The 27,285-nt window shown below is 51.7% G+C and overlaps 2 protein-coding genes across 2 annotated transcripts in view; one reads left to right on the forward strand and one right to left on the reverse strand.

Annotated features, from left to right (window-relative positions):
• Positions 1-798: 798 nt before the first annotated feature.
• LOC128944013 (multidrug and toxin extrusion protein 2-like) lies at positions 799-9,473 on the reverse strand. The gene is made up of 17 exons (XM_054287078.1): positions 9,378-9,473; positions 7,511-7,612; positions 7,037-7,105; positions 6,573-6,721; positions 6,386-6,428; positions 5,780-5,824; positions 5,313-5,410; positions 4,976-5,073; positions 4,564-4,677; positions 4,301-4,368; positions 3,937-4,045; positions 3,491-3,566; positions 3,130-3,199; positions 2,475-2,607; positions 2,072-2,166; positions 1,762-1,843; positions 799-1,486 (listed from the first exon to the last, which is right to left on the reverse strand). The coding sequence occupies exons 1-17, from the start codon at positions 9,471-9,473 to the stop codon at positions 1,251-1,253; spliced, it is 1,683 nt and encodes a 560-aa protein (XP_054143053.1). The 3' UTR covers positions 799-1,250.
• A 5,285-nt stretch (positions 9,474-14,758) lies between these two features.
• Positions 14,759-27,285, forward strand: part of NXN (nucleoredoxin) — a 46,966-nt gene continuing 34,439 nt past the window's right edge. Inside the window, exon 1 of the mRNA XM_054287097.1 lies at positions 14,759-15,107. Coding sequence (XP_054143072.1) covers positions 14,790-15,107 — 318 coding nt within the window. The 5' untranslated portion in view covers positions 14,759-14,789. The remainder of the gene's footprint in view (positions 15,108-27,285) is intronic.

The following is a 27,285-nucleotide window of genomic DNA, read 5'->3' on the forward strand; positions in this document are numbered from 1 at the left end:
CAATGGGGGGCTTGGAGACCCTGGCATGCTGCCCAGAACACCTGGGGATTTGATTTTGACCCCTGGAGCAAGTTGCCAGCTTTGTATGAGGATCTGAAAGTCACACAGGTTTGAATAGTATAATAATAATATTATCACAGGGTGAAAAGGTAGATTTTAGGATTTTTGGTATGGGGGTTATGGGGACAAGGTGGAGGAACTTGGGTGTGTCCAGCCTTTCTTCTTCTTGGTCTCCATTTCCTGCAGTGATGTTGGCACTTTGGGATTGGTTTAGAGTAGAAGTGCACTGTCTAACATAGGTGATAGGTATTGGGAATTAAGTGTAAATATTATATATGTAGTTTGTAGTGTAAAAAGACAACAGAATGCTTGTGAGTGCTCTGCTGAGCAGATCTTGGCTGGGCAGAAAGAAAATTTTATAGATGAGAATTGATAAACAACTTCAAGACCAAAAAGTGAAGAGTCCAGACTCGTTCTTCAGATGCACGGGCTGAAGCAGAGACATCCTGCACATCTTGGGGCTGCAATTAACAACCAGAACCTGAGACTCCACAATCCTGACAACAACAAATCTTGCTTTTGTACCCAAGGGGAAGAGTGATAACAGTGTCTGGAGCCAGCCCCAAACCTCAGGGCCAGGAGCAGACCCGCAACCTTCCCTCTCAACAGCACAGTCCTGCCAATGACCAGGGTCACGCTCACGCCGTATTAAACAGCCCAACGTTTACTCAGAAAACTTTATTGTATCAAAATACCACCTTACAAAAGTGCAAAGAAGAGTTGCTTTAGGCCCTGTGCCCGCCCTGCAGAGGGAGAGCAGGGTCAGGGCCAGCAGCCAGCACCCAAGAGCAGAGTCTGACATCTTCCAGCAAAATCCATTTTGTTCCACAGCTGCTGCAAGTGGCATTTGCCACCCCAAGATGCTGGGACAGGCTGGTGTGTAAGGAAATGTGCTGTGGGCAGCAGGAGCCTCTGCCATGAGCAAATGACACGGTCCAGTGTCCCCAGAGAGCAGGACAGCAGCACCAGGACCCTGTCTGCTCTCATCCACCTCTGATGAGTGACATCCCAGTGCAGAGCAGGAGAGGAACCAGCTCTCCAGCGTGTGGGATCAAACGTTGTGAGCTAACCAGAAACCGTGCAAAGGGACTTTTTGTAAGGCACTGTGGGGGAATCCCTCTCCCTCCCCATCCTCTGGGACATTGCCCTGTGCCCTCCTGCTCTGTGCGGAGTTCCTCAGTTCCCTGGGTTTATCCATTGCCAGTCAGGAGCCGGACCAGGATCCCCACCAGCAGCACAGCGATGGCAGCAGCAGCAGCCAGCCCTCGGCGGAGCATCACAGCCCTCCATGGCACGGGGGCAAGGACAGGGAGCACAGCAGGCTCCTCCTGAGGGCTGAGCTCCTGCCCAGGCTGCCTCTCCCCCATCACCATGCTCTCAGGTAGCACCGTGGTGTCCCCGGTGTCCGGGTCAAGGGAGGTGTAACCTGTGGGACAGACAGAGCTGCAGGGAGGCTGCACCAGCGCCTGTGACAGTGCTCAGGGTCCCTTCCCAAGGCTTGGGGACACTGGGACACACAGCTGCAAGCTGTATCTTGTGCCCCGTTGCTCAGTGCAGGCGAAGTGCCACTGGCCCAGGGCCAGCAGCAGGCACTGTGCTCCTTCCAGGCATTTGAGCCTCCGGGACAGACATGGCTGCCACAATTGGGAAGGAAAGGAAGGGGCTGGGTGGGGCATTTGGGCTCCCTGCCTGGTGTCATACCCACAGCAGATGTTTTGATAGCAGCTGTGCCATTGGAGTTCACATCTTCCACTTGTTCTTTCGTTCCAGCTCGGACTTGAGCCTGAAAACACAGGGAAGAGTTGCTCTCTCAGGGCAAGGGTGTCCTGCCCAGCCCAAAACACCCTGCACTCTCCCAAGAAAAGCATTCTCAGCACCAAGCTGCTCCTCTGCTACAGGAGGACAGACCTCAGCTCACTTCTGCCACCTCCTAGGGGGCTGTAGTGTTGTACTGAAACAGGAATTAACTCAGCACCTTTCAAGAACCACCAGAGAAAAGCACAATTCTCACCTCCTCTGCAGCTTTCCTCCAATCCATGCGGATGACAAAAGCCAAGAAGGAAAGGGCTTGCACGGAGATGCAAATGATCATCCCAACCCACAGACCTACAGCAGTGGGAAGTTACTTCAGGGAGGGCTTGAGGAAAACCTGCCTTTGGAAAAGCTTGAGGAAAACCTGCCTTTGCCAGTCATTGCCAGAGTGCCCAAGGACTTCAGCCCAAGAGCTTTCAAGGAAACAGCTCCTGGGGAAGCTGGGAGTAAGCCTGGATTTACTGGGACCAACTCAGTGCCCACCCCAACCACAGCAGTGTCCAATCCAGCCCCGCTGACCCAACGAAGATCCAGGCACAAATTCCAGGGCTCAGCCTTTGCTCAGCACAGCTCAAACCACACCAGCTGGAGGGCACACGTACCTAAGACCCCCATCTTGGCTGCAAACATCAGGGAGATGCCGATGGGGAAGCCCAGGGTGTAATACCCCACGGCGTTGGCAATGGCGCCCAGCTTCTGGCGGCCTGTGCCACGCAGCACCCCGCCACACGTGGCCTGAAAGGAGGGACACAGCGTCACTGCCAGGGGGTTCCCAGGCATGGCACGGCCCTGGGGACAGGGAAACACAGCCCTGGGGACAGGGAAACCCACAGCACTGCCCCACCAAGCCAAGAGGAGCAAAGCTACATTCTGGAGCATGCGGTGTGGGGCTCGTCTCGCAGACACGGAGCAGATCCCAAAGAGGTCCCCAAGGTGCCTCCCCCAGGACATGACAGGAGGAATCAGGCCAGAATTGCTGTCTGTTGAGTATCCCAGTGTGCTGGGAGAGCCTGGTGTTCACTTGTGTTGCTTTGATAAACCACTAAAAAGCTGGAGCTGTGGCCAGGGGAAAAGAGGAGGAACGCCAAGGGGCAGCCACAGGCACAGAGGTGGTACGGGTAACACAAGAAGCTGCTCTGACACTGACAGTTTCTCAGTTGGCTTCTCTGGATCATTTTAAGAGGTCCAGAGTGGGTTTCAGGCAGCTCTGCAGCCCAAGCTGCAGGGAGGAGTCACTGCACGAGCTGCAATACTCACTGCTGTGGCATCCAGCAAGTGGAACGGAGCAAAGATGAGCATCACTCTGGACACCAGGGTGACAATCTCCCTGTTGGGAAGAGGGATGGATGGACTGATCAGGGCAAGCAGCACCACCTGGTCCCTGCTTCTCACGTATCTTCCTCAATCAACCACAAAGGCTGATCCCAGTTTTCTGATCCCAGCCTGTCCCAGTGTTAGAAGCAGTTGTGCTGCCCAGGGATGCTCACAAATGGGGAGGAACATTTGAGGAACCTTTGCCAGATAGGGGTTTATGAACTCTTATCTGTCAGCAGCTTCTGGGGTATAAATAACACCCTCCAGGAAGGCAATAGTACTTAAAAGAAAGCTGTTAACCCACGTGTCATTGGTGAAGATGTATCCCACCACGTTCCTTAGGCTCCCCAGTAATGCTGAAACCAGCACAGCAAAAACTCCTGAAAGAAAAAGGAATGGTCCAATTGCTTCAAGGGCAGCACATTTTGCTCCTGACCCACACCTCAGGGACTCCATGTGGTGGGGACTGGACTTCACTGATGTCAAATGATGCTGCAGGAGAGGATAAGTCTGTTTTCCTCTCACTCTACCCTCTGGAGGAGTGTGAGGACAGAACACTAAGCTGCATTTTTAAGTCTCAAAGCCTTTGCACCAGGCTTGTAACAGAAAAGACGAGTCAGGATTTTGCCTTGCCCAAAGGGTCCAGACAAGTGGGACTGGGTTCCTGTGGGACATCCCCAGCCTTGGGGAGGAAAACTGAAGCATTTGCTGATAATTGCCCTTTATTCTGCTCTGCAGGACTGCACTGACCTGTGCACAGCAGCGCAGTGATGCAGGAGGTCTTGGCTTGCTCCACATTCCCTGCTCCCAGGGCATTCCCCACCCTGACGCTCGCAGCCACGCTGATGCCCAGAGGCACCTGAGAAGCAGAGACAGGAGGAGGTGAGTGACAGAGCCTGCAGGGCCAGCAGAGCCTGCAGGGATTTTCTTCTTCCCCACTGAGGAACTGGGGACAAACTGGGATTGCTGCAGTGAAGGGATTTCCCATCTGCAGCACACCCTGGATGTGCAGGCTGGAGAGGCATCACCTGCCTGCTCCCAAGCCCTGCTCTGATCCCCAGGGCCCCAGTTTTGGGGCTCCTCCCAGGCTGTTTAGGGTTTCCCCAGCCCTTACCATGTACGCCACACAGGCGAGCTCGTAGATGACAGATTGTGCTCCCAGCTCCACCACGCTGATCAGCCCTGGAAAAGATTTGCCACCTCCTTCAGTGGCTGGAAAGGAGGCACCTGTGCCCATGGGATGGAGGGGAACACCTGCAGTGTCCTGCAGACCCAGCCCTGCAGGTGAGGAGGCTGCTGGCAGGGCCACGGGGGCTCTGGGGACACCCTCAAGCAGCAGTCACCAGGAACCAGAGGGAGAAGAGGGTTTGGACTCACCAGCCAAGAAGCTCCCAATCTCAAAGGTCCACCACTCAATGCACATCATGACCATGCCAGGCACTGCCAGCCAGATGAAGGAGCCCCAGTCCACGAGGCACTCCCTGCTCCAGCCTGACAGGAGGAGGTGAGGCAGGATGAACATGTGTTTTCCATGTGCAATCCCAAAGGGGAGCCACATCCCCTCTCTGAGGACAACCCCCCCTGCAGCTCACAGGACACCAGCCCAGGACTGCTGCTGTGCCATTCCTGTCTAGGGATATTTGGCAAGAATGTGTTTGGAGCTACAGTAAAGGCCTTGAGGACGTGGCCACAGCACCTTCCCACTGTGAGGGGATGGCAATCCCTTTGTCACCTGCTGGTGACAATGCCAAAGACACTGCTGCTCTGAAGGGTTAGGATAGAACAGTACCTCCCCAGGTCTTCACGTGGATCTTCCTCCACCACACGTAAAGGACGAGGAGGATGGCCTGGGTGTACTGAGAAACCATGTTAGCCCAGGCAGAGCCCCTGGGGAGAGACAGGCAGGTTACAAGGGACATCCTTGCCCACAAGTGACCTCCTCAGCCACAGCAGGACAGAGCTGAGGGCACCCACAGCAACCCTGCTGCAGATATGGGACAGACCCCTCCAGCCTCAGCTTTGCTGGGGTTTGGAGGGAGGGGGTGCAGAATTGGGGACTCAGGAACCCCCTCATGCCCTGAGCAAAGCCCTGCACCCAGGGAGAGCCCAGCCTTGCCCACACTTACACCATGCCCAGCTTCAGAGCATAGAGCAGGAAGGCGTTCATGGCTGCATTGAGGACGTTGGCTGCAATCCCCGTCACCACCTGAGGCATAATGATCTCCTGGAAGCCAAGGAGGAACTTGGGAGTTTGCTCCCCCAAAAGGCATCCCAAGCCCCATCCAGTGAGCACGAGGGACCTCCAGCAATGCCCAAGGGGAAAGCCAAGAAGGCAGCTCGTGTTCCAGGTGAGGCCGGGCTCTGTGAGATGTGCAGGGGGTGACAAGGAGAGCTCAGGAGCTGGTGCAACCCATAAAACACAGAGTTGGGAAGTAGGAGATGGAGCCAGCTAAGGGTGGTTCCCCTGAGCTCAGCCAGGGCTGGCTCACCTCACATTGCCCAGCCCAGCTCTCCCTGGAACACAGTGAGCTGAGATCCCCAAGTTTATCCATGTTCTGGAAATACCTGGATTCCATGGCCAGTGATACAATACCTGACTCAGTAAATATCTTGTCAGCAGCTGGTACAGAAAGGCCGCCTGCAAAATCAGGATTCAGTTCATCACCACACCGGGACCACTGCACACCGACAGATCAATGTCCCTCCACCTCCCTCCAAACCCCTGGGCTCCAGCGGAAGCACTGCCAGCACCCAAAACCAGGAGAGACAAAAAGCACATCCCATTCCCATTGGGAAGACAGATCAGCCTCCAAATGGGAAATCTCCAATGCTTCCTCATCAGCGTGAGAAAGGCTGGAAAGCTTGGAAGGATAAACCTACAGACCCTTATCCCACAGGGGTTCTGCCTCAGAGGAGCCAGCTGTGAGTGTGGGAACAGCTCCAGCCTTTATCCTGGGGCTAAGAGTGAGCCTGGAGGCCCTGGCTCCAATGGCCATCACAAGTTTTGTGGCCACAGCAAAAGGCACTGCATAGGAGGATGAGAGAGCCCCTGTTTGCTGCTGGCCCGTGCACGTCCTGTAAGGCACAAGGGTTGTACAGCCCTAAAGCTGCCCTGTGAGGCACACAGCAAAGGCCTTCCCTCCTCTCCCTGGTGCTCCTAAGGTACCCAGAGCTGCTAACAGCTTCAGCAGAGACTTACAGGAAGGGCTGGGATAAAGATCATCACGTAGAGCTGAGTTAACCTGGAAAGAGAGTTGTTTCCCCAGTTAATGATCCAGCAAAGCAAGAGCCAAGCCAAACAGCGCTGTGCTCAAGCTCCAGAGAGCCTTGATTTCAACACTCCATGGCAAAAGCCTGATCCAGAAGGGCTGGATCTCACCCCTGACCTGGAGACCTCGGGGTCCTGCCGGATGAGCAGGAGGATCCTCTCGGTGTTGATGAAGAGGGCCCAGCAGGGGAAGCAGAAGAGCAGCAGGATGAGGATGCCCCGCTGCAGGATGGTGCCCACCTGCTTCAGGTTCTTGCTGCCGTAGGTCTGGATCAGGAGAAAGCATCAAGGTGGGCATCACAGGGAGCCAAAGGGGCTGGGATGAGCCAAATGCCTTCCCCATGCCTTGCAGCTGCAGATACCAGGCTGGCTGGGTGTAATTTGCAGATTGCAAATCCTTTGGCACCCAGGCATGACCCAGGGCTCCTTGGGGAAGGAGCAGGCTCCAGCCAGAGCGATCCCAACCCTGTTCTGTCTGGAAGCTGCCACTGCCCTGCCCTTTGTGCTCAGATCACGCTGCACAGGAGGTGAGACACCCCCAGCAAACAGTCCCAGGCACAGGAAAGGGGGAGCTGCACTGACCTGGGTCATCAGCGTGTCACATGCCGAGGCCAAGCCAGCACCGATGGAGATTCCTGTCACGTTAATAACCTGGGGGAGAGACAGGGCAAGCTGGCCCACAGCACTGCCTCCCTCCCAGCTGGGTGGGGAGACAGCTCTGCTGCAAGTTTCTGGGAAGTTTTCCAGTCCTTCTCTATTTCTCAGAATAACACAGTCTGGTTAACCAAAGGATCTTCTAGCAAGGGGTGAAGATCTAAAGCACCACAACAAACAGTGCTGCTCCTGGCTACGTGCCCAAGTCTGCCAGAGGCTCTCAGGTGCTGGCCTTGCACTGGCACTGCTCAGCTCCCCTCTCCTGCCTGTGGTCAGGGCAAAAAAAAAACCCCAGGGCCCTCACATAAACATTTCTACATATCTGCGTTTTTTGGTTCTTCATTTTTTGGTGACACATAATTCACGTGTTTTAAATCCAAGGGGAACTGAAGCAATACATACAGACACAGCCAGGGTCACAGCATCCAGCTCAGCTTTCCCCAGGTGGCCACAGAAGATAGAGCTGACCACGCTGATCAGGAACCCCAGCAGCTGGGCAAAGAACTAGGATGGGAGGAGAAGGAGATGGTGAGATGAGGACCTGTTAGGGCTTGTGGAACACCAGCCCTGCCCCAGGAGATGGACTGTGAACACTCATACGCTCAAGTTTCCTTGTGCTTCTGTCCATGCCAGGACTCTGCTGAGGTCCTGGGAGCCCATCCCTGCTTGCCAACACTGCTGGGCAGGGAGGCAGCTCCAGGACTCCAGTAGGCTCTCAGGAGCTTTGTCTTTCAAAGCCAACATCTACCTGCCCCGTGGTATTTTGGCGTTACAATCTGCCAGATGACCCCATTTAAGAGAGGCTTAAGGGCTTCATTAGAAATCCTCTTTTCCAGGATGAGGGCTGCGTAGAGAAGGGAAAATAAAACATCCCAGTGCTTTTGCACATTTGCGTGCATCTGTGGAAAACTATCCTCCAAAACCACAACATCCTCTCCTCCTGGAGGGACACCAAGGTCAGTCTGTGAGCTCCTTGCCAGCAGTGTGCAACAATGCTGCAGCAGAGATTGCACTCCAGAGCTCATTTTCCCTTGGCAAGAGGATGTCTCCCTTGCAGGCATCCAGGGCACAGAGTCATGGCACAGCTTGAAACAGATGGCAGGAGTCAGGGACATTTGTACCCACTGAGGGGTGGGCACAGCTGGAAACCATGCCCAGGAGCTGTTCATGCTCACTTAGCAAGGCAAGAGCCCAGAGCTGCTGGAAAACCAGCTCTGAGGGGTCAGAGGAAGAGCAGAAGGATCCCTTCTCCTCTGCAGACCTCCCAGTGCTGCCTGCAGATGCTGCAGGCCCAGGCGTGCTCGACCCTCTGCTGTGAGTAATCCCCCCAGGAGGGGTCTGGACCTCCAGCATCACCCCAGCACAGCGTTTATCATGGGATGATCATCAAACAGCAGCTGTAGTTTGGGTTGGAGGTGTCTGTGGGCGTGGAGGAGCAGGCTGTGCTGCGGGCAGGATGGTTGAGGGGACTCAGAGGGCTTGATGTGCTCATCTACCGAAACTGAAACTAGTCCAGGCTTCTTCTGCTGACTGAACACAGCAGGTCAGGGATTTGATGTCAGGGATGGTGCCTCTGAGAAGTTCAACAGTTGGCACTTATTTACCAGATATGGCAGAAGACTAAAAGCACCAAGTTTCACACACGAGTGATCGGAACCAGGGCTGTGGTGCGTGGTTCCCCTCTGCAGAAGCCTCTGCAAAACGCGCTCAGCACTCTCTGTGCCAGCTGCCAAAGGGTCATTTCCCTCCAGAGGGTCCAGATAAATGGCAAACGGCAGCTCCAGTCCAGGGAGGATTTCAGGACAGCGAGCACAGGGCACCGCTGGAAGGGCCAGATATGGAGCCTGGCACTAAGCAAAGTGCCACTTGTCACCCAAGGGGTGAGTGGCAGTGCCAGGGCTCTGGCCTGGTTTCACAGAGCAGTTTAACAGCTTAGTCCCCCTCCCAGAGCCCACCAGCGCTGCTCCACAGCCGAGCTGCGGGGAGGCAGGGAGCACGCTGGGCAGCAGCAAGAGCGCCTGGGGCAAAGTATAAGGATCGGGGCGGCAACCAGGCTCGGCCGAGGGACCGCGGTCGCAGAACCGTGCCCGGAGGCTGCAGGCAGCCGAAACCCAGCGCGACAGGACCAGCAGTGCCCGGAGTCTCCCTCCTGAGCATCCCGGAGCGCCGGGGGATGCGGGCAGCCCAGCCCTGCCGCGATCCCCGTGTCCCCGCGTGTCCCCCGCGTGTCCCCCGTGTCCCGCCCGCCTCTCCCCGCCCAGGCTCTCACCACGGGCCCCGCCAGCCGGGCCAGCTCCCAGCACTCGCTCCGTGCGCCCGCGGGCAGGAGGCGCCGGGCGCTCCGCAGGCACCGCGCTGCCGCCATCGCCGCCGCCACCCCGGCCACCCCGCCCGCCTTATGGGCACGGCACGGCACGGCCGCCTCCGCCCCCGGGGCTGTGGGCGGGGCGGCACGGCTCGGCACGGCTCGGCACGGCTCGGCACGGCAGCTCCGGGCTGGCAGCGGGAGCCGCACGGCCCAGTGTGAGCAGCCGCGCAGTCCCCGCTCACACGTGTTGGAGCCCAGGGGCCGCCGCGGGGATTTTGGGGGTTGGGGATCCCCTGCTGGCGATGGTGGTTTGGGGATCTGCTGTGCAAAGGGCAGGGGACCCACGGGTTTGTTCAGCGGCATCTGGAGCTCTCCTGCTCGCCGGCTCTGGGATGGGGATGCCCTGAGGAGACACGGGTTGATCAGGGGTCACCAGAGGTCCAGAGACCCCCGGGTGGTGGTTATGGACTGGGGAACTCCTTGTGGGATCATGGTTTGGACCCCCAAGGTGCTGTGTCCTCCCTAACACGGGAGCTGGCAAAGGTGGGAATGGGACATCTGAGCAAAGGAATGTCCCCTCTGCCACCAGGGTCATGGAAACAGCCGGCTCTGGGCAGCCTCCCCGTCTCGTCCATCCACTCACCATCACCTGGTGAGCAGGGATTGTCCCTGATCCAGGGATTGCCGCCCAGCAGCGCCCAGCGGTGCAGGGTGAGGAGGTTGGAATGGCTGTGTTCACCCAGCACCTGGCAAAAAGGATATTTGGTTTGGGTCAGAGGCTGGGTTGTTACAGGAGTGAAATTTTACCTAAGGGCAGGTACTCGTAACCAAGTAGCTGTAACCAAACCTATTGCTAACGCATGGAAAATTGCAGTGGAAAGTGGGTCTCGGTTTTCCAGCTGTTTAAATGCTGCCCTGGTGCCTTATAGCTGTGGTGTCACCAGCCTGAAATATAATGTCTCGTTAATGTTTCACATATCACCTTGTCCCTTCAGGTATGATGCGACATCATGAAAAATCGCAGAATAGTGGTGATGAGTCACAGCCATTCTGATTTTATGTGCCCTGATAAAATCAGGGTATTTCAGATGATAAAATCAGGGTATTTCCGGACAAAAGAATGCTCCTCTCAATGATCTTTCCCTCTTGTCCTGAGGCCAGTGGATGCAGGCTGGTGCTGCAGGGGCAGCTCTGAAGACACAGAAATGGTTCTGGGAAAAGGTGATAACTGGCTGGTGTGTGACTGTCACCAGCCTGGCTGCGGGATGGCCGGAGGGCTCCTGCCGTGCCTTATCTCCCGTGGAGGCAGAGGGGAAATGATAAGGCTCAGATGGTGCCATTCATGGTCCTAAACGAGCAGCGCAAGTGTGAGGACCTTTAAAGTTTACTGGTGACCCTGCTGAGATCAATACCCCGGGCTGGTGAAGAGCAGGGAGAGAATCGAGCAGAAACCTGGCGGGAAAGGACTTTGAAAATAAAAAGGCCCATCTTTACAACCTTGGGGAGAAAAATTCCCTCCCAGCCCCAGGAGCCAGGGCCTGGACTATCCCCCAGAGAGCCAAACACACACAGAAGGGCTGTGGTTGAAATCAGTTTCCTTGTGTTTTGCTGGTGTTGTGTGAAATCAACTCTGGTCACTTTCAGAAGCGCTGTTTTGTGTTTCTGTGGTTACACGTGGATCCCAGTCCTGCTGGAAAGTGGCACAATGAGCACTCCAGGACCTGGCAGGATGAGCAGAGGTGCCCTGAGGCCTCTCCCACCACTGGCACAACAGACCTGGCACTGTCTCCACCTCTGTGACAGGGACAAGGACCTTGCCAGCAGCTGGATTCAGCAGGACTCATCTTCTGACGAGGAGGGCCAAAGGTACCACGAGCTGCCCTCAGCAATCCGGATATTAACAGGATTGCAACACAGCTGAGGAATTTGAAGGGTCAAACTCCGTGCGGTTGTTTCAGACCCCCAGTGGATCCATAGCAGCAGTTTTGGGAGGCTGATACCTGAACACAGAGCGGTTTGGAGGAGTTAATGTGTGACCAGGCAGACAGGCTGTCCTGCTGGAGCTGGTTTCAGCAGCCAGGACGCTGTGCCATCCTCAGCAATGCTGATGTGACTCCAGAAGAAAAAACTGAGAGGAGAAGGATTGCAGTTGGCTTGCATCATGCGCAGAGCAGAATTAGCTCTTGATTTCCCTGCAGATTCCCGACAGGATGGCTACCCCAGGCTTTCTCTGGATATGGATGTCCATAACCTGAAACACAGCCAACGTGTTGCTGCTAAAATGCACCCACAAATGTGCTCGTGATTGAGAGCTGCCCAATGAGGAGAATGTCAGGACACAATGGGTTTTTGTCAAGCACTGAACTGTTTGGAGTGTGTCCCTTTCCTCTAGGACACCTTGCTGCTGGCTGATGTCCACACACCATGGAAGATCCACTGCCCTCAGTGCGACATGGAGTTCAGAATGCAGCTGAGTTAAAAACTGAGCAGCCTTTTGCAATCAAATTAAGGTTTTACATAAGTGTTGTACCATAGGATCACATGATCAGAGCCATCAGTGGATACTTCAGGGTAACTCTGCTGTTTCAGTGCCACATCCAGACGGTTTTTGAACACTTCCAGGGATGATGACCCCACCACCACCCTGGGCATCCTCTTCCAGGTCTCGCCACCCTTTTGGTGCCGAATCTTCCCCAGATATCCATCCTGTTGCATCTCGGGGCCGTTCCTCCTGTCCTGGGCTGCCAGACTGCCGCACCCCTGGCTGCGATCTCTCCGCAGGGAGTTTTGGAGCTCCATGAGGTCCCTCTGAGCCTCCTTTTTTCCCGGCCGCGCTGTCCCCGCTCCCTGCCCGGTGGCGGTGCCGGTCCCCGCTTGCCGTGCGCGCTGTTCCCGGCAGATGGCACCGGAGCCCCGCGCTCCCTCCGCAGCACCGGGAGGGAACCGGGGCATACGGATCCCCTTTTCCTGTTAAACATGCAGGGAAATCCCAAAATGTGCCAATCATTAGCCAAATATACGCCAAATATTTTTGGAAAAAAAACCCGGTAAATATGCTTGAAAATATATATATATTTGAAATAATATACGTAAAATAAAAAAATAAAATTAAATACAAATCATAAATCACAAATATAAATATAATTCATAAACATACCTATAAATATACCTATATCTATACCTATAAATATAAATATAAATATAAATATAAATACAATATGTAAGTATGTAAGTATATAAGTATATAATGATATAATTATATAATAATTAATAATACATAAATAATAAATTTATATTTAAATTAAATACATTTTATTTTATAAATAAACTAAATATAATAAGCTAATATATATTTTATATGGTAGTTATAATATAATAAACTAAATAGATGTGCTTGCTAAATACTTAAGTGAAAAATATAGTATGTACTAATCAGCTAAGGTGTAATATAAAAAAAAACCCCAACACTACTTATGAAAAATAAATAGGAGTTAGAAAAATGCAGAAAGGCACTGGCTCTCTATGGACAAGAAACTGCTTGTTTAAAACCTTGGGATGCTGTCCTGACTCCTTAATTCTAGTGTCTCAAGCTGATTCTCAAATGGGCATCCTGAATCTGTGATTCTGCTGCAGAACCAGCACCTCACCCACCACATTTTAAGCTCTCTCATGGTATAACTCAGTTCAGTCACACCTGTGATTTTTTTTCATTAAGAACAGTTGTTTCCTCATTTTATTTTATTGCTCCTTAAGAGAGAAATGCTTTTAACTTTTTCTGTGTTTCAGAGCATCTTCCTCCTGCTTTGTTCACTAAAAGCAAGGCCAGATGCATTTATCAACTGCAGCCATAAATATTATTTTTACAGCAGAATATTTATCTTGCTGCATGGGCTGGTTAGTTCAGGGTTGCAGACTTAAAAAACAACTTCCCTGCCCTGAAGAACCCAGATACTCAATTAGGCAGATAAGGAAGGACAAATAAAAAACAAGACAAAACTTCTCCTGCTTTGAACCACCTCTAGGGAGCAGGTCTTGGCAAGAGAAAAGAGAGATTGTAAAGCTGTAATAATAATAATAATGATAATTAATTGTATTTATAAAGCATCCCCTAATGGCTCTGGACGCTACACAACGATTTTAAATACAATTGAAGGCAACAAAAGTAACGAGAAACCAAATAAGGAAAGGTTGTAAAAATAAAGGTGTTTATTGCAGCAGATAGTAAGATTTCAGTGAGCTGTTTTGGGGCTCTCCTGCAGCATGGACATCAGTCGGGAGCAGCTGAGGATCCCGCAGTGAATTCTGCAGGCTTGCAGATTGCAGACTTTGATTACACAAAGAGCAAATACATTTTACAGCCTGGTTTGCATGTCAGTGTCTCTGCTTTATTTCCTTTCTGTATCCCAGCCAGACAGACGGTGTAACTCAACGCAGCCCAATTTGCTTCTGGATTGGCTTTCAGGTTCTTCTGCCGGCATTCAATAGGGGTAAATATGTATTTATGGCCGATTTTGGGAACAAAGGAGGGAATAAATCTGTGGGCTTTGGGGAGGCATCTACCCTCATGGGGGAGTCACAGAATGGTTTGGTTTGGAAGGGAGCTTATGGAAGGAGCAGCTGAGGGAGTTGGGGATGTTTAGCCTGGAGAAAAGGAGGCTCAGGGGGGGGTTTATCAATTTTTATTAATTGATGAAAGGAGGTTGTGGCCAGGTGAGGATCAGCCTCTGCTCTCAGGTAACAGCGACAGGACAAGAGGAGGTTTAGGCTGGACATTAGGAAGGAGTTCTTCACAAAAAAAAGTGATTGGGTGCTGGAATGGGCTGCCCAGGGAGGTGGTGGAGTCACCATCCCTGGATATTAAAGGAAGGCTGGATGTGCACTCAGTTCCATGGGCTGTTAGACACGGCAGTGTTCTATCACAGCTTGGACTCAAAGGTCTTTTCTCACCCTAGTTGGTTCTGTGCGATCCTGTGTGTGCCACCACAGGTGTCCCACAGGCTGGCAGACCTTCCTTGCACCGGAGCAGGCTGCTCGGAGCCACATCCAGCCTGGCCTCGGACGCTCCAGGGACGGGACACCCGCAGTTCTCCGAGCAACCCGCGCCGGCTCTTACACTCTCAGGGAAGAACTTCCCCCCAACACCCACCTAACCCTGCTCTGTGTCAGGGTGCAGCCCTGTCCAGCCCTGCGCCGCTGCTCCGTGCCCGGGCTGGGCCGGCCGCGGCTCTGAGGGGCCGGGCCGGGGCGGCGCTGCCCGGGGCGGGGGCGGGCGCGGGGCCGCGCGGCGCGGCAGCGCCCCCTGGCGGGGCGGGGCGGGGCGTGCGCGGCCGGCGGGCGCGGAGCGGAGCGGGCGCGCAGCGGGAGCGGAGCGGGATGGCGGGCGCGCTCACCGACCTGCTGGGAGAGGTGCTGGTGGCCGCCGACGGCGAGGAGGTGGCCGTGTCGGCGCTGGCCGCCCGCGGGGTCTCCCTAGTGGGGCTCTACTTCGGCTGCAGCCTCGGCGGCCCCTGCGCGCAGCTCGGCGCCAGCTTGGCCGCCTTCTACGGGCGCTTCAGGGGGGAGGCGGCGGCGGCCGGCGGGCAGCGCCTCGAGATCGTCTTCGTGTCGGCGGAGCAGGAGCAGCAGCAGTGGCAGGAGGCGGTGCGGGCCATGCCCTGGCTGGCGCTGCCCTTCGCCGACAAGCACCGCAAGGTGAGTGAGCCCCGCGGCCGCGGCCGGGCGGGGGGTGGCGGGGCGCGCCCCGGGCTTTGTCTGGGGGCCGCGGGGCTCGGCCGGGGCCGGGCGCCTTCCAGAAAGTTCCCCGGGGAGCCGAGGAAGCGGCGGGGAGGTGGCGGCTGCTGTCCCGCGGGGCGACGCCGGCTCCTGCGGGGCCTGGGTACGAGGGGAGCCCTGGGCTGGGCACCGTGGGCACCGCGGGGGAGCGGGGCTGCAGGTGAGCTGTGAGGGGAGCAGCTGCTCCGGGCACCCCGTCACTCCGGTGGGCACCCGGGGAAGGGAGGCATTGCCCTGGCAGCGGACACGGTGCCCGTGGGCTCCTGCGAGGGTTCGGGCACAGAAAGGAGCCCCCGGCAGCCGTGGGAGGACACGCGGTGCTGGAGGAGCGGGTGAGCCCGGCTCGGCTGGCGAGGCTGCCCGGCCAGGCTGTGGAATGGGGTTTGTTCCTCTCGTTTGGTGCGTTCGGTACTCTGCAAGTTACAGCTTCTCATCCGTAGACTTTAATCTGAAAGATAATGGACAGAAAGCACGCTAAGATCCAGACAGAGCAGGCTGTGAGGAAAAGAAAGGTACATGCTGAGCCTCCACTTCCCAACGAGCTTGCAACGCTTAAACGGAATAAAAAAAGAAACCTCTTTAGAAATCTAATCTCTGGAAGCAATTGAGTGAGAATTGAAAAGATGGTGCCCCACAGTGCCATTTCTAAACGTCTCTCTGGCGAGTGGCTGAGGCAGCAGCGGGTGTGGGAGCAGCGGGCAGAGTCTGGCTCAGCCTTGGCTGGGATTGGGATAACGCTGGTACCTGCAGGGCCGGGCTGGCTGAGCCCCCCAGGCAACCCCTGTGTCTGCACACTGAGAGGCTGGGATGGAAGGGACGAGAGGGATGACATCTTCCAGAATGGATCTCTGAGCCCTGCTCTGTTCCTTAGGTAAAGGAATTGTTTAAGGAATAGTCGGCTGTCGTCTGGCAGCGCCGTGTGATGTCCCTGCTGCTGAGAAGAGATGTAGCTTTGAAACATTGATTTGCCATTTTTTCCCCTCATTTGTTTTTTGCCACTGAGCCCCCACTTCTGCAAAAACTCTCGTGTGTTTAATGCCGTGCACCTGGATGATAATGCTGCCCAAGGCCCCCAGTTTGGCCCTTTGAAGTCCAGGCACTTCTAACTGGGAGCTCACCCAAGTGCTCGGGATCTGAGCAGTTCCATTAATCAGAGGAGCTGCAACCTTCAGAGAAACTACAGTTTAACTCAGGTTTCTTTTAAACCAAACCCTCTTCCTACAGGGATGTGAAAACACTGTGGTTCCAATTAGTAGCTGACCATTTCCCTGCAGAACATTTCAGATTATTTAGATGGTGGGACTTCTGCTTGCAGTATTTGCTTTAAAAATTCCACTGCAATGTAGTTAAATGGTTGGGAAATCACAGAAGTGGAAGGTGGCATTAATTTTACATGCTGGCCAATGCTTCCATCTATTAGATTGCAAGAAAACATGAAATAAAAAGATTATGGGGTCTTAAACTCTTATTCCAAGAAGCCCTGAGTTAAATTCAGGATTATTTTTGTGTGGAGTGTAAAGTAATTGAAGCTCGTGCTGTATATTTTCAAAACTAAGCAGATGTGATGTGGCTTTGGAGGAAGCTTAATCTACGGATAACAGAGAACCTATTTGTAAGTTGTAAGGGCAATTATGTCAGGATATCAGATTTCTAAACAGGAGATTTATAACCTGTAGCTCAGGCAGTTAGAAGTTTCCTTGCATAATAGGCTGATTTTTTAAATAGTCGGGTTAATGACCTGACTCCCCAGAAAAGCACAAACTTTGTATTTTTCAAAAACATGCCAGCAGAGAGCTGGGGATGTCGAGCATATGTTCAGTACCTCACCGGCTTAATTTGTTTTAAAACAAAAGCATTAGAGGAATGTAGGCAGTGCTTTTGAGTTATGGTTCCTTTGCACTAAGGGAGACTCCTAAATCCCAGCGAATTATATAGATTTATGGGAAGAAAGGGATATTGTAGATGCAGGGTAGAGACACCAAGAGGGATGAGAACACTGAGAGCTCTGTCCCTGAGCTCTCAGCTCCCCATCCTTGCAGGTTTCAGGGCTTGTTTGGGTGAAGCTCTGCCCAGCAGGGTTTAATGTGGGTGATGACCAGGCTCAGAGTCCTCCAGAAGTCCTTTCAAGCCAACTCTTCCCATTGTAGGTTCATTATTTATTTACTGAGGTCATGAAAGCTATGTGGAGATATGATGGCTTCCTATCCTATAGAAAAGCATCACTTTTTTTGCTCAATGTTACTAAAAAATATGACTTTTAAGGTCCATATATCATTGTCCTTCTCTGGCGTACTCTGCATTTTTCTACATCTCTCCTTCTTCCAAACCCTGGGCACCAAACGTTGATAGATCTTAAAACCCAGGCTCCTTTCTGGGTTTGCAGTACAATTCCCACAGTCCTAAAAGTAAATTAGCATCTTACTGTGATGGTTATTGGGAAAAGTAGATGGAATTGTCAAAGCAAACAGCCACTCTTTGCTGAATTCCTCAGTAACTCAATAATGCCGGGGTGCAGTTACCAGGGACAACCAGCTCAATTGGAGTAACTTCAGCACACAGCAATTTTTGCCTCCAAACCAGTAATAAAAGAAAGCAGTACAAGTCAGCAAACATCTGGCCACGGGGAAAGCCTTTGATTAATGAGGAGGATGGCATTATGCCTCTGTCTGAACCGCAGCCAGACCTATTATTGGGTGGGTTTTTTTCAAGGACAAAACCAGAATGAGCCAAATGAGATTGGAGCCTTTAGCTCGTGGTGCACGTCCCTCAGTTGAGTTGTTCAGGCCTGGATTTGGGCAGCCACAGGTAAATTTTGGTGATTGATTTGTCTCTGATAATGCCTGGCTGAGCAGAGCAATGGGGAGAAGACGTTGCTCTGTGTCCTCGTTTTGGTTGTGGTTTTGGTTTAACATCACCCCGTTGTTGTCTGTTTGCGTGGACATCTGCTCCAGTTCTGGAGGGCTGATTTAATAGCAGCTTCAATGTCCTGATTGCTGCTGAGAGCCTCAGCAGTGTAAACAGCCCCCATCTGCCTGCGTGCCCTGGTGTCCCCCTGCACCCACAGGGAGGTGTCTCCTCCCTGCTGCAGGAAGGATCCCAGACTTGTCCTGCTGAGCTCCACACCGTCCCTGCTGCACACTCAGGGTGGATTTGGGTGCTTTTCAAGGCCTTGTGGCACACGGGCTGTTGGAGGAGTGCTGCCCTGCTGTGTTGCTGTGGGACACCTTGGTCATCTCTGCTGAAAAATGCTGAACCATCCACATTCTCCGCTGAGTAGATCCTCTCCCATGGTTCCACATAGGAGTGGGAGAAAGGAGAGTGCTGGAGGAGAAAAAGCTCCACAGCGAGGGAACAGCAGTTTATCTTTTGCTGTTGTTTATTTGCCTTTGCTTTTGTTTTTACTTGCTAGTTTCTTGGCCCCGTCGCCTTCCTCATTCTTTTTCATCTTGAAATTTCTCCTAACATTTCCGTGGTGCATCCACGCAGCACCGCAGTGGCTCTTGGGGCTGTGCTTTGCCTCCCTCGTGTTTTGTGTTTTTCTGCTGTATTTATGCATCTGGTTGAGTGTTGTACAGATTCTTCTTGGGAAGGCTGAGATGCTTCTGTTCTGGATTTAAACAAATGCAAAACATGTTGATTGTTTTTCTGTGATTATTCAGTCAAGTATCTGAAAACAATTTGAGGATCTCCCTTTGCTCACGCTGGTAAATTTCCTTTGGTTGGGACGAGTGTTTTCCCTTTATCTGAAAAGATCATCTGCCGTGGGAGCCTCTCCTAATAAGACACCAGGTACTAATTTTGTGTGTAGACTTTGTACAAGAAATGTTGGGGAGAAGATAGAAATGTCATTAAATTAGACTGTCCACAATTTATTTTTGTGGAGGAAAAATCTTCAAACCCTTGATTACAGTTTAAGGTACACCCTGATTTTCAGGGACTCAGAACTCTTCTGTTTGAAATTGCCATCTGCTGAGATCTGGGAGGCAAGTGGTCAGCACAGATGTGGGATTTGTCTTACAGAAGATTTTGTAAATCACTTGAAGCAGCTTTTGAATTTCATCATATAAAAATATCTAAGTAATCACTTTCAGCTGTATTCCTGACTCTATATTTTTGGGGTGGGAATGTATATGAACTCTTTGGCTCACGGAGCTGTAGATTTGAAAAATATGGTCTTTTCATGACATCAGGCTATTGAGTAAGAAGCAAGGCATTAGCAGCACCAACTGATTCTTTGTTTGCTTTGAAACTTCCCTGGTTCTGAAATGTAAGAATGGGAGATGTATGAAGGGAGCAGAGGGAAGCCTGTGTGCTGTTTTTCATTGTGGCATCTTAATCCAGATGTTGAAATGAAAACGTTCCTTTAAAAACGCACGCTTGACAATTTCATTCGTTACTCTCAGGTTGCAGGACCGAGCAAAGGAACTTTACTTTGTAAAGTAACCAGTGCATAGTTCTTCTCCAAAAATGCATTCTTTAGAGGCTGAACACGTAACAGCTTTACAAAAGAAAGTGCAGAACAATGGAGCGTTTTTCCCCGCGATTTTGGAGACGTTCAACAATGAACTCCAATTATTCACTATTTCCACATTGTGCAGATGACATCGAAGCCAAAACATTTTGACTTCTTGTTTTTGTTGATGCCTTTTTTCCAAATTATTTCTCTGTGTGTTTTACACAGCTTCGCAGTCACCCTCCATGCAATTAGCAGTCCTGTCTCATGCCAAGACCCTAATCCTTGTGTGAAATCCCCATCAGCGTCAGGAGGCTGCAAGTCTGGGGACTGTGTCCTGCTCCTGGTCCTGCAAGAGTTGCAGAAACACCGCTGACGTCCGTGGAGGTTGGATTTCCCCCCATATCCACACTGCTGCCTGCCTGAGCACTTTCCCTGGGGGAGAATTAGTATTTTAAAAGTCTTGCTGACGTGTAGTCTGCTGTGGTGTTTATTACATCCTTCAGTGGGTAATTGCCCACGTTTTAGGACCTGCTCTGAAAGTCTCGGGCACCTTTCCATTATCAAATCCTCCTGGCTCCAGGGTGGGGACAAGCAGTTTGCTGATCACAGCATTGGTTCTTGAACAGGGCTCTGTACACATCCCATCCCAAAATCTGACATCAGGTTTGCCTGGCCTTTGCATGGCGTGGTTCAAATACATTTTAGTATGAAATTTACACCATCAAGTGGTTCAATAGCATTTTAGTTTGAAATGCAGTAGCTGCCTCCTTGTTCACTACTCAATCCTTTGTATTGTTGCCCACAAGTATTGCTTAGTACTAGAAAGTTTGGGTGAAATTCATGGTGAGTTCATTGCTGGCAGGTTCAGGTTTTGGAAGAGTCCCGGGTTGGTTTGGAGTTTTTTGATCCTTTCTCATGGACAAACTTTTAGTGTTTCAAAGCAGAACTTGGTGGGGTGAGTGTGTGGGACTGGGGTAAGGTTTCACTTCTGAATTGCATTTGGGTAGAGCTCTCTGTTTTGCATTCCTGTTTTTTTTTCAGCCGTGCTCCCAGCATGGAAGTTGGGACATGGTTTTAATCTAAGTCAAATCAGAAAATATTGCAGTTTTTAGTGACCACACCATGGGGATTCTTGTCCCAACCCTCCTCCCAACAATCCAGATTGAACATAATGATTGCCTCCTCCTTATTGTGGAGTTTGATGTGAAATGTCCGGATCTAGGGAAACCAAGAGGGCATGGGAGGCTCTTGTACAGCAGGCTGAATTCAGCAAAACAAATTTGAGCAGTGCTTGCCTGAGCATTTGTTTGATGAGAAGCTTATTGGTGTGCGTGGATTGCTTCCTCCTCCTTCCCCTCCCCATTGTTTTTATCAGGGAAACAAGTTCCAAGCAAAATATTCCAAAGTGATATTTAATTACTCTTTAGAATGCAACTATTTGTCTTATCAGCCATGTGGATTTCTATTTGCTGCTTTGATTTGACAGTTAGTAGTTTGTAATTTTTGAAAAGCTTACACGCTCCAGGAATCTGTGATTTTTATGCTTTTGAAAGTGGAGATGTTGAATTAACTGCGGCTTTGAACTATTCACGGATAATTTCAGGCCCCCCGCTTTCAGCAGCTACAAGCTGACTCCTGAGCTTTCAGGCTGGGTTGAATACTGAATAATCACAACTTTATAGCTGCATGTGCTCTCTAAGCTGCTTCCATGGCACATCACAGTGTAATGCACGATAGGTTTGAAATGTTTTTGTAGACAGATCACTTTGTGCCATCTCCAGATAGTAACGGCTGGGAAAGGAGGGAGTGCTGCCAGCCTGGGGAGGGAGCTTGGATTCACTCCAGCCTGGGATTTGGGCACGTTAATTCCTCTCTGTTCTTGAGGTGGGAGCCCAGATGGGGGACTGGGGGTGTTCTGGGGAGGGGGCTTTCTCCAGCACTGCCTTGATGTCCCTCTGCAGAGCAGCTTCCTCTGCTGCTTCTCAGATGATTCTCTATAGGCAAAAAACCACAATCAGAGTTAAATCTGTAGGTTGTAAATTAAAGACAGGGTCAATGGAGAAGCTGGGAGTGGGATGAGTTGACAAGTAAGCAGATAGACCTGTTAAATTCTCTCATGGGAAAGTGAATTATTTGAGTATTTCAGATTACAACATGTGTGCCTTGTCTCATAGCTGATCACGTTTTCATCATCTCAGTTTTCCAGGGAAAATGCAGTCTCTTATTGATTTGGCATGGAGTACACACAACTAATGGAAGGGTGGAACTAAAGAGATGCAGGAATGTTTTCTGCATATTCTCACGTCCGTCTGTCAGCACTGAGAACAATTGCAACCAACAATTAATATGTAAAGAATTTGCAGTCTTTATTTAGCGTGAGTGAGTGGCTGACTGCTCGGTTGCATCAGGGCAGTAGCTGAGCATCTGCTATCTGATCAAACCCATGCTGGGGCTCAGCAAGCCCCTCTGGCCTGAAAACAAAGGGATGGGAGCCCTCAACAAGGCACAGGGCAGTGTGGGGAGAGCCCAAACACCGCAGAGAATCTGGTTCCTGAAGGATGCAATCCTGGTGATGGCTGCTGCTCCAGCTATGGCAACAGGAATGGTGCACGGGAGGGGAGCAAACCCTCAGCACAGCTTGTGGTGAGGAAGGCAGCAGGGATACCCTGGGACAATTCTTGTGTGCATCACCCTGTAGCAGCAGGGTGGTGTGAGACATTCATTGCTGGGTGGTTTTTGCAGCATTGGAATCTGTCCTGCCCAGCCAAGGAGGGAAGCTCCAGGGTCCTCCTGCAATATTTTGTCTGTCTTTGCAACTGTGGCTGAATCCAGTCTGACTTTAAAATATTTTAATGGAGAAAAGGTGCAAAAGTCTCTATTAAAAATAAATTTGGCAAGAATGACCAGATTTTAGTTACATGTTTGAGGTCTAAAAAATAGCTGGTGGCATCCTCAGCTGTGGGCTGAGACCCCAGGGAATGGGTGGCAGCTGGCACAAGGAGACAGATCCCACCAGGAGGGAGCTCAGCAAGGCTGGGCTTTGACAGCTGAGAAGGAAACATTATTTTACATTTCAGGGTAAGGATTTAAAAATCTGTGTGAGAATTAAGTAATGTTTGCAGAAGAGAGAGAATAAGGCGACTGAAACAAATTGCAACTGCGTGAGCGAGCCGGAGAGAGAAATTCTAGTTCTCCCTTGTTCCCAGGAGATTCCCACTGGAGAGATGAGGTCATAGCTATGACTTCATCAGTGTTAGCTCAGGATGCTGACAAACGAGCCCCTTTGATTTGTGTCAGGCTGGCTGGGACACTGCCCTGGCTCTCTCCCCATGCCCTGGCAGTCGCTGCCCTTGCCATGACAGTGGCAGAAGCGGGCACTGCTTCCCCAGCCAAGCTGATCCAGCTCAGCATTTGCTTTTGAATTGCCACTGCTTCATCTGAGCTGGCTTTGATGAATCCTGCTGGGCAGAGGGCAGCAGCCCAGGGATGGGCGAGCAGCAGCCAAAACATCTCCATCGACACCCGAGCCTGTGCCTGGTGTGGGGGGCATGAATGGTACCCAGCAGTTCCAGCCTGGCTTCCAGAGCGAGCAGAGGGGTGCAGGATCTCACCCTCGTGACTCTGAGCATTGCTGTAGGAGTCCCTTTTGGAAAAAGTGTGAAATTTATTGTAATACACACTGAGGATCTTGTGGCGGATCTGAGCTGCTAAATCCTCTAAACCTGAGCCTGCAATTTCATTGACAGGGCCTCTCACTTCACTCAGCTCCAAGCTTATGGTTTCACTGCTCCAATATTTTTCCATACATGGAAGCATTCCTGCCCCAGCCTGGGCTAATCCTGACATGCCACTGCATCTGGATGTTAGCTCATTTCTCACAGCTGACACTGTGCAAAGGCAGATGTCTGACCTTACTTTTGTTTAAATAGATGTAATTCAGCCAGCAAAAGTCTCACTCCTTAGGTGAGCATGGGGGGAAAAAAAAGAAAGGAAAAAAGGTGTTTTTCCATTTTATGAAGCTCCCAGGGCTGTTGGGTGGATGAATTGGTCAGGAGGAATGCCATACTTTGGAAATGTGTAGTTTAATTTGCAGAGGGGCGACAAAACACGGATTTGTTGCTGTGGCTCTGAGAGGGGCCCCTACCCATCCCATCAGAGGATGCTGCTGGTCACTCTGCTCTGCCCTGCTGCCTCTCCAGGCTCTCTGGGCTGTTTGATGTGTGTTTAGCAGCTCGGTGGGGCTGGGACTGCTGCACCCCTGCAGTGAGCCCAACGCCTCGGCCATCCCACAGAAAGAGATGCTTGTGCTGCTGAGCTGGGGGCCTGTTCATAATCCCTTCCTCACCGGGGCAGGCTCTAGGGTTTAATTACATGTCTGTGAGGTGCTCTGCAAGCCTGTGCTGAAAGGCCCTGCGTGAGGGCAGTGCCTTTGAATAAAAGCTAGAGACCTTCCCCAGCCGCTGGGAAAGAGCTGGAGCTGAAGCAGTGAGAGCCAGGCCGTTGAATCTGAACAGATGTTGGTTCTCCCCCACTTGGGTAGTTCAAAAGGATTATCCTGCCTCTCCCAAAATAAAGGAGAAGCACAGGGATTTCAGTGGTGTTGCCAGGGATCTCAGCTCCATCCCTCGTGCTCGCTGCTGGTTGAAAGGTTGCACGCTGGGCTGGGGGTGTGTGTGGGGTGTTTTGGTTGTTGGCTGTGCCCCTGTGTTTGCAGTTCAGCATCCACTTGCCCGTTCAGCATCCACTTCCCCCTCACTGGGGGTCTCAGTTTGTCCACTTTTCACTAGGCTGCTGCTGCAGTGTGCAGGAGTAAAACAAGCTGAACTGTGCCAGGATAGAACAGGTTTCAAATGAACCAAGCTGTGTGATGGCGTGGGAAGGAGATGACAATTTCCAGATCTGCTGTCAGATCTGTGAAGCAGCTGAAACCTCCTCTGTGTGACTGTTTCAGCCCCTGAGAACCAAGTGAGTCCAGGAGCTGTTGGGGTCTGTGGTGTCCCCAGTCCCACTGGGGGCTGCTGTCCTTCTGTCTGTCCTTCCCAGTGCAGCTCAGGGTCTGAGCAGCAGCAGCACCCCAGTCCTTGAGCACAGTCCTGGGTCTGGTGGGATTTTCACCATCAGAGGGTCACCAGAACATTAGAAATGTTCTTCCCCTTCATGTTTTTCTGACTACTGTTCTGTCACTCTCAGAGCAAATCAAAGAGCACCAGGCTACAAATCCTGCCTTGCAAGTACTGCCTGGCTGTTTGGCTTGCAGGATTGCTCCTCTTTTATCAGCTGATATCTGGTGTTTTAAGAGGGCAGGGAGCTGTGCTTATTTGCTTCTGAGAGGCTGATGACTCTACAAGCTGATTTTTTAGGATGCTCCCATTTTGATTTGGTTTTGTGGCCGTAGTATAGAGGTCACTGTGCTGTTACATTACAGACTGCTTCTAATGAGCTCTTCCCTGTAATCTCTGCTTGGACATTTGCAAATTGCTGCGTGCTTAGGGAAATCCTGCTGGCAAGGAAGCAGAGGTGAGAAGGGGCTGGATGAGTGACCAGAGTGGGGCTGTGCCTCTGCCAGAGCTGTGATTTCCAGGTCCCAGCACTCCAGCCTCCCAGGAAAGCCCCATCTCACATGGACATGACCCCGAGATTGAGCTCTGCTTCCCTCAGTCACTGCCCCCTGCTGCTGCTTCCAAAATCGCTTCGTTCCACGGTTAGAAAAAATCCCATTTTTGTGTCCTAAAGCCCTGGACTTCACAGATAGAGAAGGGGCAAGGTCTTAATGCCTGCAGCTTGATCTGCTAATCTGAAAGCATGGGAAGTTGTTCCTAGGGAGATTTGCTGCCCGGCTTTCTCAATGCAACTTTGCACAAATGGGGTTTGTTCCTACAATGAGCTGGAGCAGCTGGATGCCTCCCACCAAGATTGCTGATATTTAGGCCTTTGATTTTGGCGGAGACACACAGCAATAAATTAAATGAGATGGGGAGTTTCAGAGAGTTGTACAGATGGTGGGAAACTGAGGGTAGGGACTACTTAAGTGCTAACGTATGGCACAGCTTCCACTCCTTTCTTTCTTAAAGGAATGGAAAATGCTATGGGCTGCTGTTCCAGCGATTTTGCCTCCTCCTTGTCTTTGGAGACGTGCAAACCACCTCTCTTACAGTGTTTTCTTCATGATCAAGAAAGGAGTGTCCTGTGTGTGCCCGGCAATGCCTTTGGTGCCTGCCTTCCTCCCTGCCTGATCCTGGTTTGCTGCGTACTTAGTTTTTTGCTTTTCTCTCTGGGAATAGCAACTGTTAAATAATACTTCTTCTATCTTTTGCTTTTTTCCTCAATAGGTCTGGCCTGGTTTTGCTTTTGTTAAGCTGTGAGGATTCAAGTGAAACTGTTTCATTCCTTTGTCCCCCTCTGTCTGCTTTAATTCGCTGTGTCCCGACTGATGGTTTAATTATTGTGTGTGACAGGAGCATCCAGGGCATCGATTGGTGTTTATCTCTTAGGTGCTGTACAAAATAGATGTTTGTCACCCTGGTGGCTCCCAGGATGAGTTTTTGCCTAGAGAGGCAGTTTTTAAACCAGTTAATTGATGCCTTGTAAAGCAGAAGAGTAGGTGGCCGTCCCTGCCTTTCCCTGCAGGCATGTCCCTGCTGGCTGTGTGGGACCAGTGGCTTTTCAGGTGGAAAGAAGGGGATGTGTTAGGCTGGGAGGAGCCTCCGAGGTTGGGAAGAGATGCTTTGGAGTGTGGGAGCAGCAGGTGGATGGAGGGAGGCATGAGGACCAGGCTGGAGCAAGGAGTGGTGCCTCACCTGAAAAGTCTCTTCGCTTCAGACAGCCCAGATTTGAATTGCAGGGTTTACTCAGTTTTAAAGCTTAAACTCCCTCTGAGCTCTGCATGTTTTGTGTTGCTCTTTTGGCTCTGGCTGACCGAGCAGTGCCCTTGTGTTGAGCCACATCCAGAGCCTGGTTTGATGTTTGTCCCCACGAGGATTTGCTGCAGGCTTTGCTGCTGGAAAAGTGGAGTCATCTGCATAAACCCCAGTAAGTCTCTAGGTTAAGAGGCCACCAAATACCACCTCTGTCTGCTGCCATCCCTCTAATTATGAAAATAATAACCCCAGGCAGAGTTTATGGCCCTGCTGGTGGCTCAGGGTCTGTTGTGCCGGGCTCTGTTCAGAAAATTGCATTTGAGGGAGATGGTCCTTACCCTGCAGTTGGTTATGTAGGGCTGTGTTACCTCTCCCCTACAGTGACAGGCCAGGCTTGATGCCTCCTGCCTTGTGGACACACAGCTTTGGGATCTGGAAGGGGAAGTGCAGACTTCCCTCGCCTCCCTTCTGTCTTCATGGCGCTGCCTTCTCCAGCCTTGAAGCTAGAAATGGGATTTACACCTGGCAGGTGGCTGGGCCATAATAAATTCCCTAAAAGTGGTGGCTGCCATCTCTGGCTGAGTGCATCTTCATCTGTTTCCTCCCCTCCTGAGAGCCTGAGCAGGGATTATCCAGAACAAATCCTGTTACCCAGCTGCCTCCTCAGTGAAGGAGTCCCAGGACATAAATCTGTTAGCAGATGACATCACAGGTGAAGGCTTTTAGGGTTTCTTTGCCAGAAAGTGGCAGTGTTGATTGCCAGGCTTAGTAGTGAAGAATTTGA

This window comes from Melozone crissalis, unplaced genomic scaffold (assembly GCF_028551555.1).
Source record: "Melozone crissalis strain CALT ecotype California unplaced genomic scaffold, PUWL_Pcris_2 ptg000057l_1, whole genome shotgun sequence".
NCBI classification, from domain to species: domain Eukaryota; kingdom Metazoa; phylum Chordata; class Aves; order Passeriformes; family Passerellidae; genus Melozone; species Melozone crissalis.

Excerpts from the sequence above, each read along its gene's own strand:
- LOC128944013 (XM_054287078.1), bottom strand. The coding sequence starts at position 9,473 with ATGGCGGCAGCGCGGTGCCTGCGGAGCGCCCGGCGCCTCCTGCCCGCG. Across the intron at positions 5,411-5,779 it reads CAAGATATTTACTGAGTCAG|GAGATCATTATGCCTCAGGT; the intron begins GTATTGTATCAC and ends CTTGGCTTCCAG. Across the intron at positions 4,369-4,563 it reads GATTGGGAGCTTCTTGGCTG|GGCTGATCAGCGTGGTGGAG; the intron begins GTGAGTCCAAAC and ends AATCTTTTCCAG.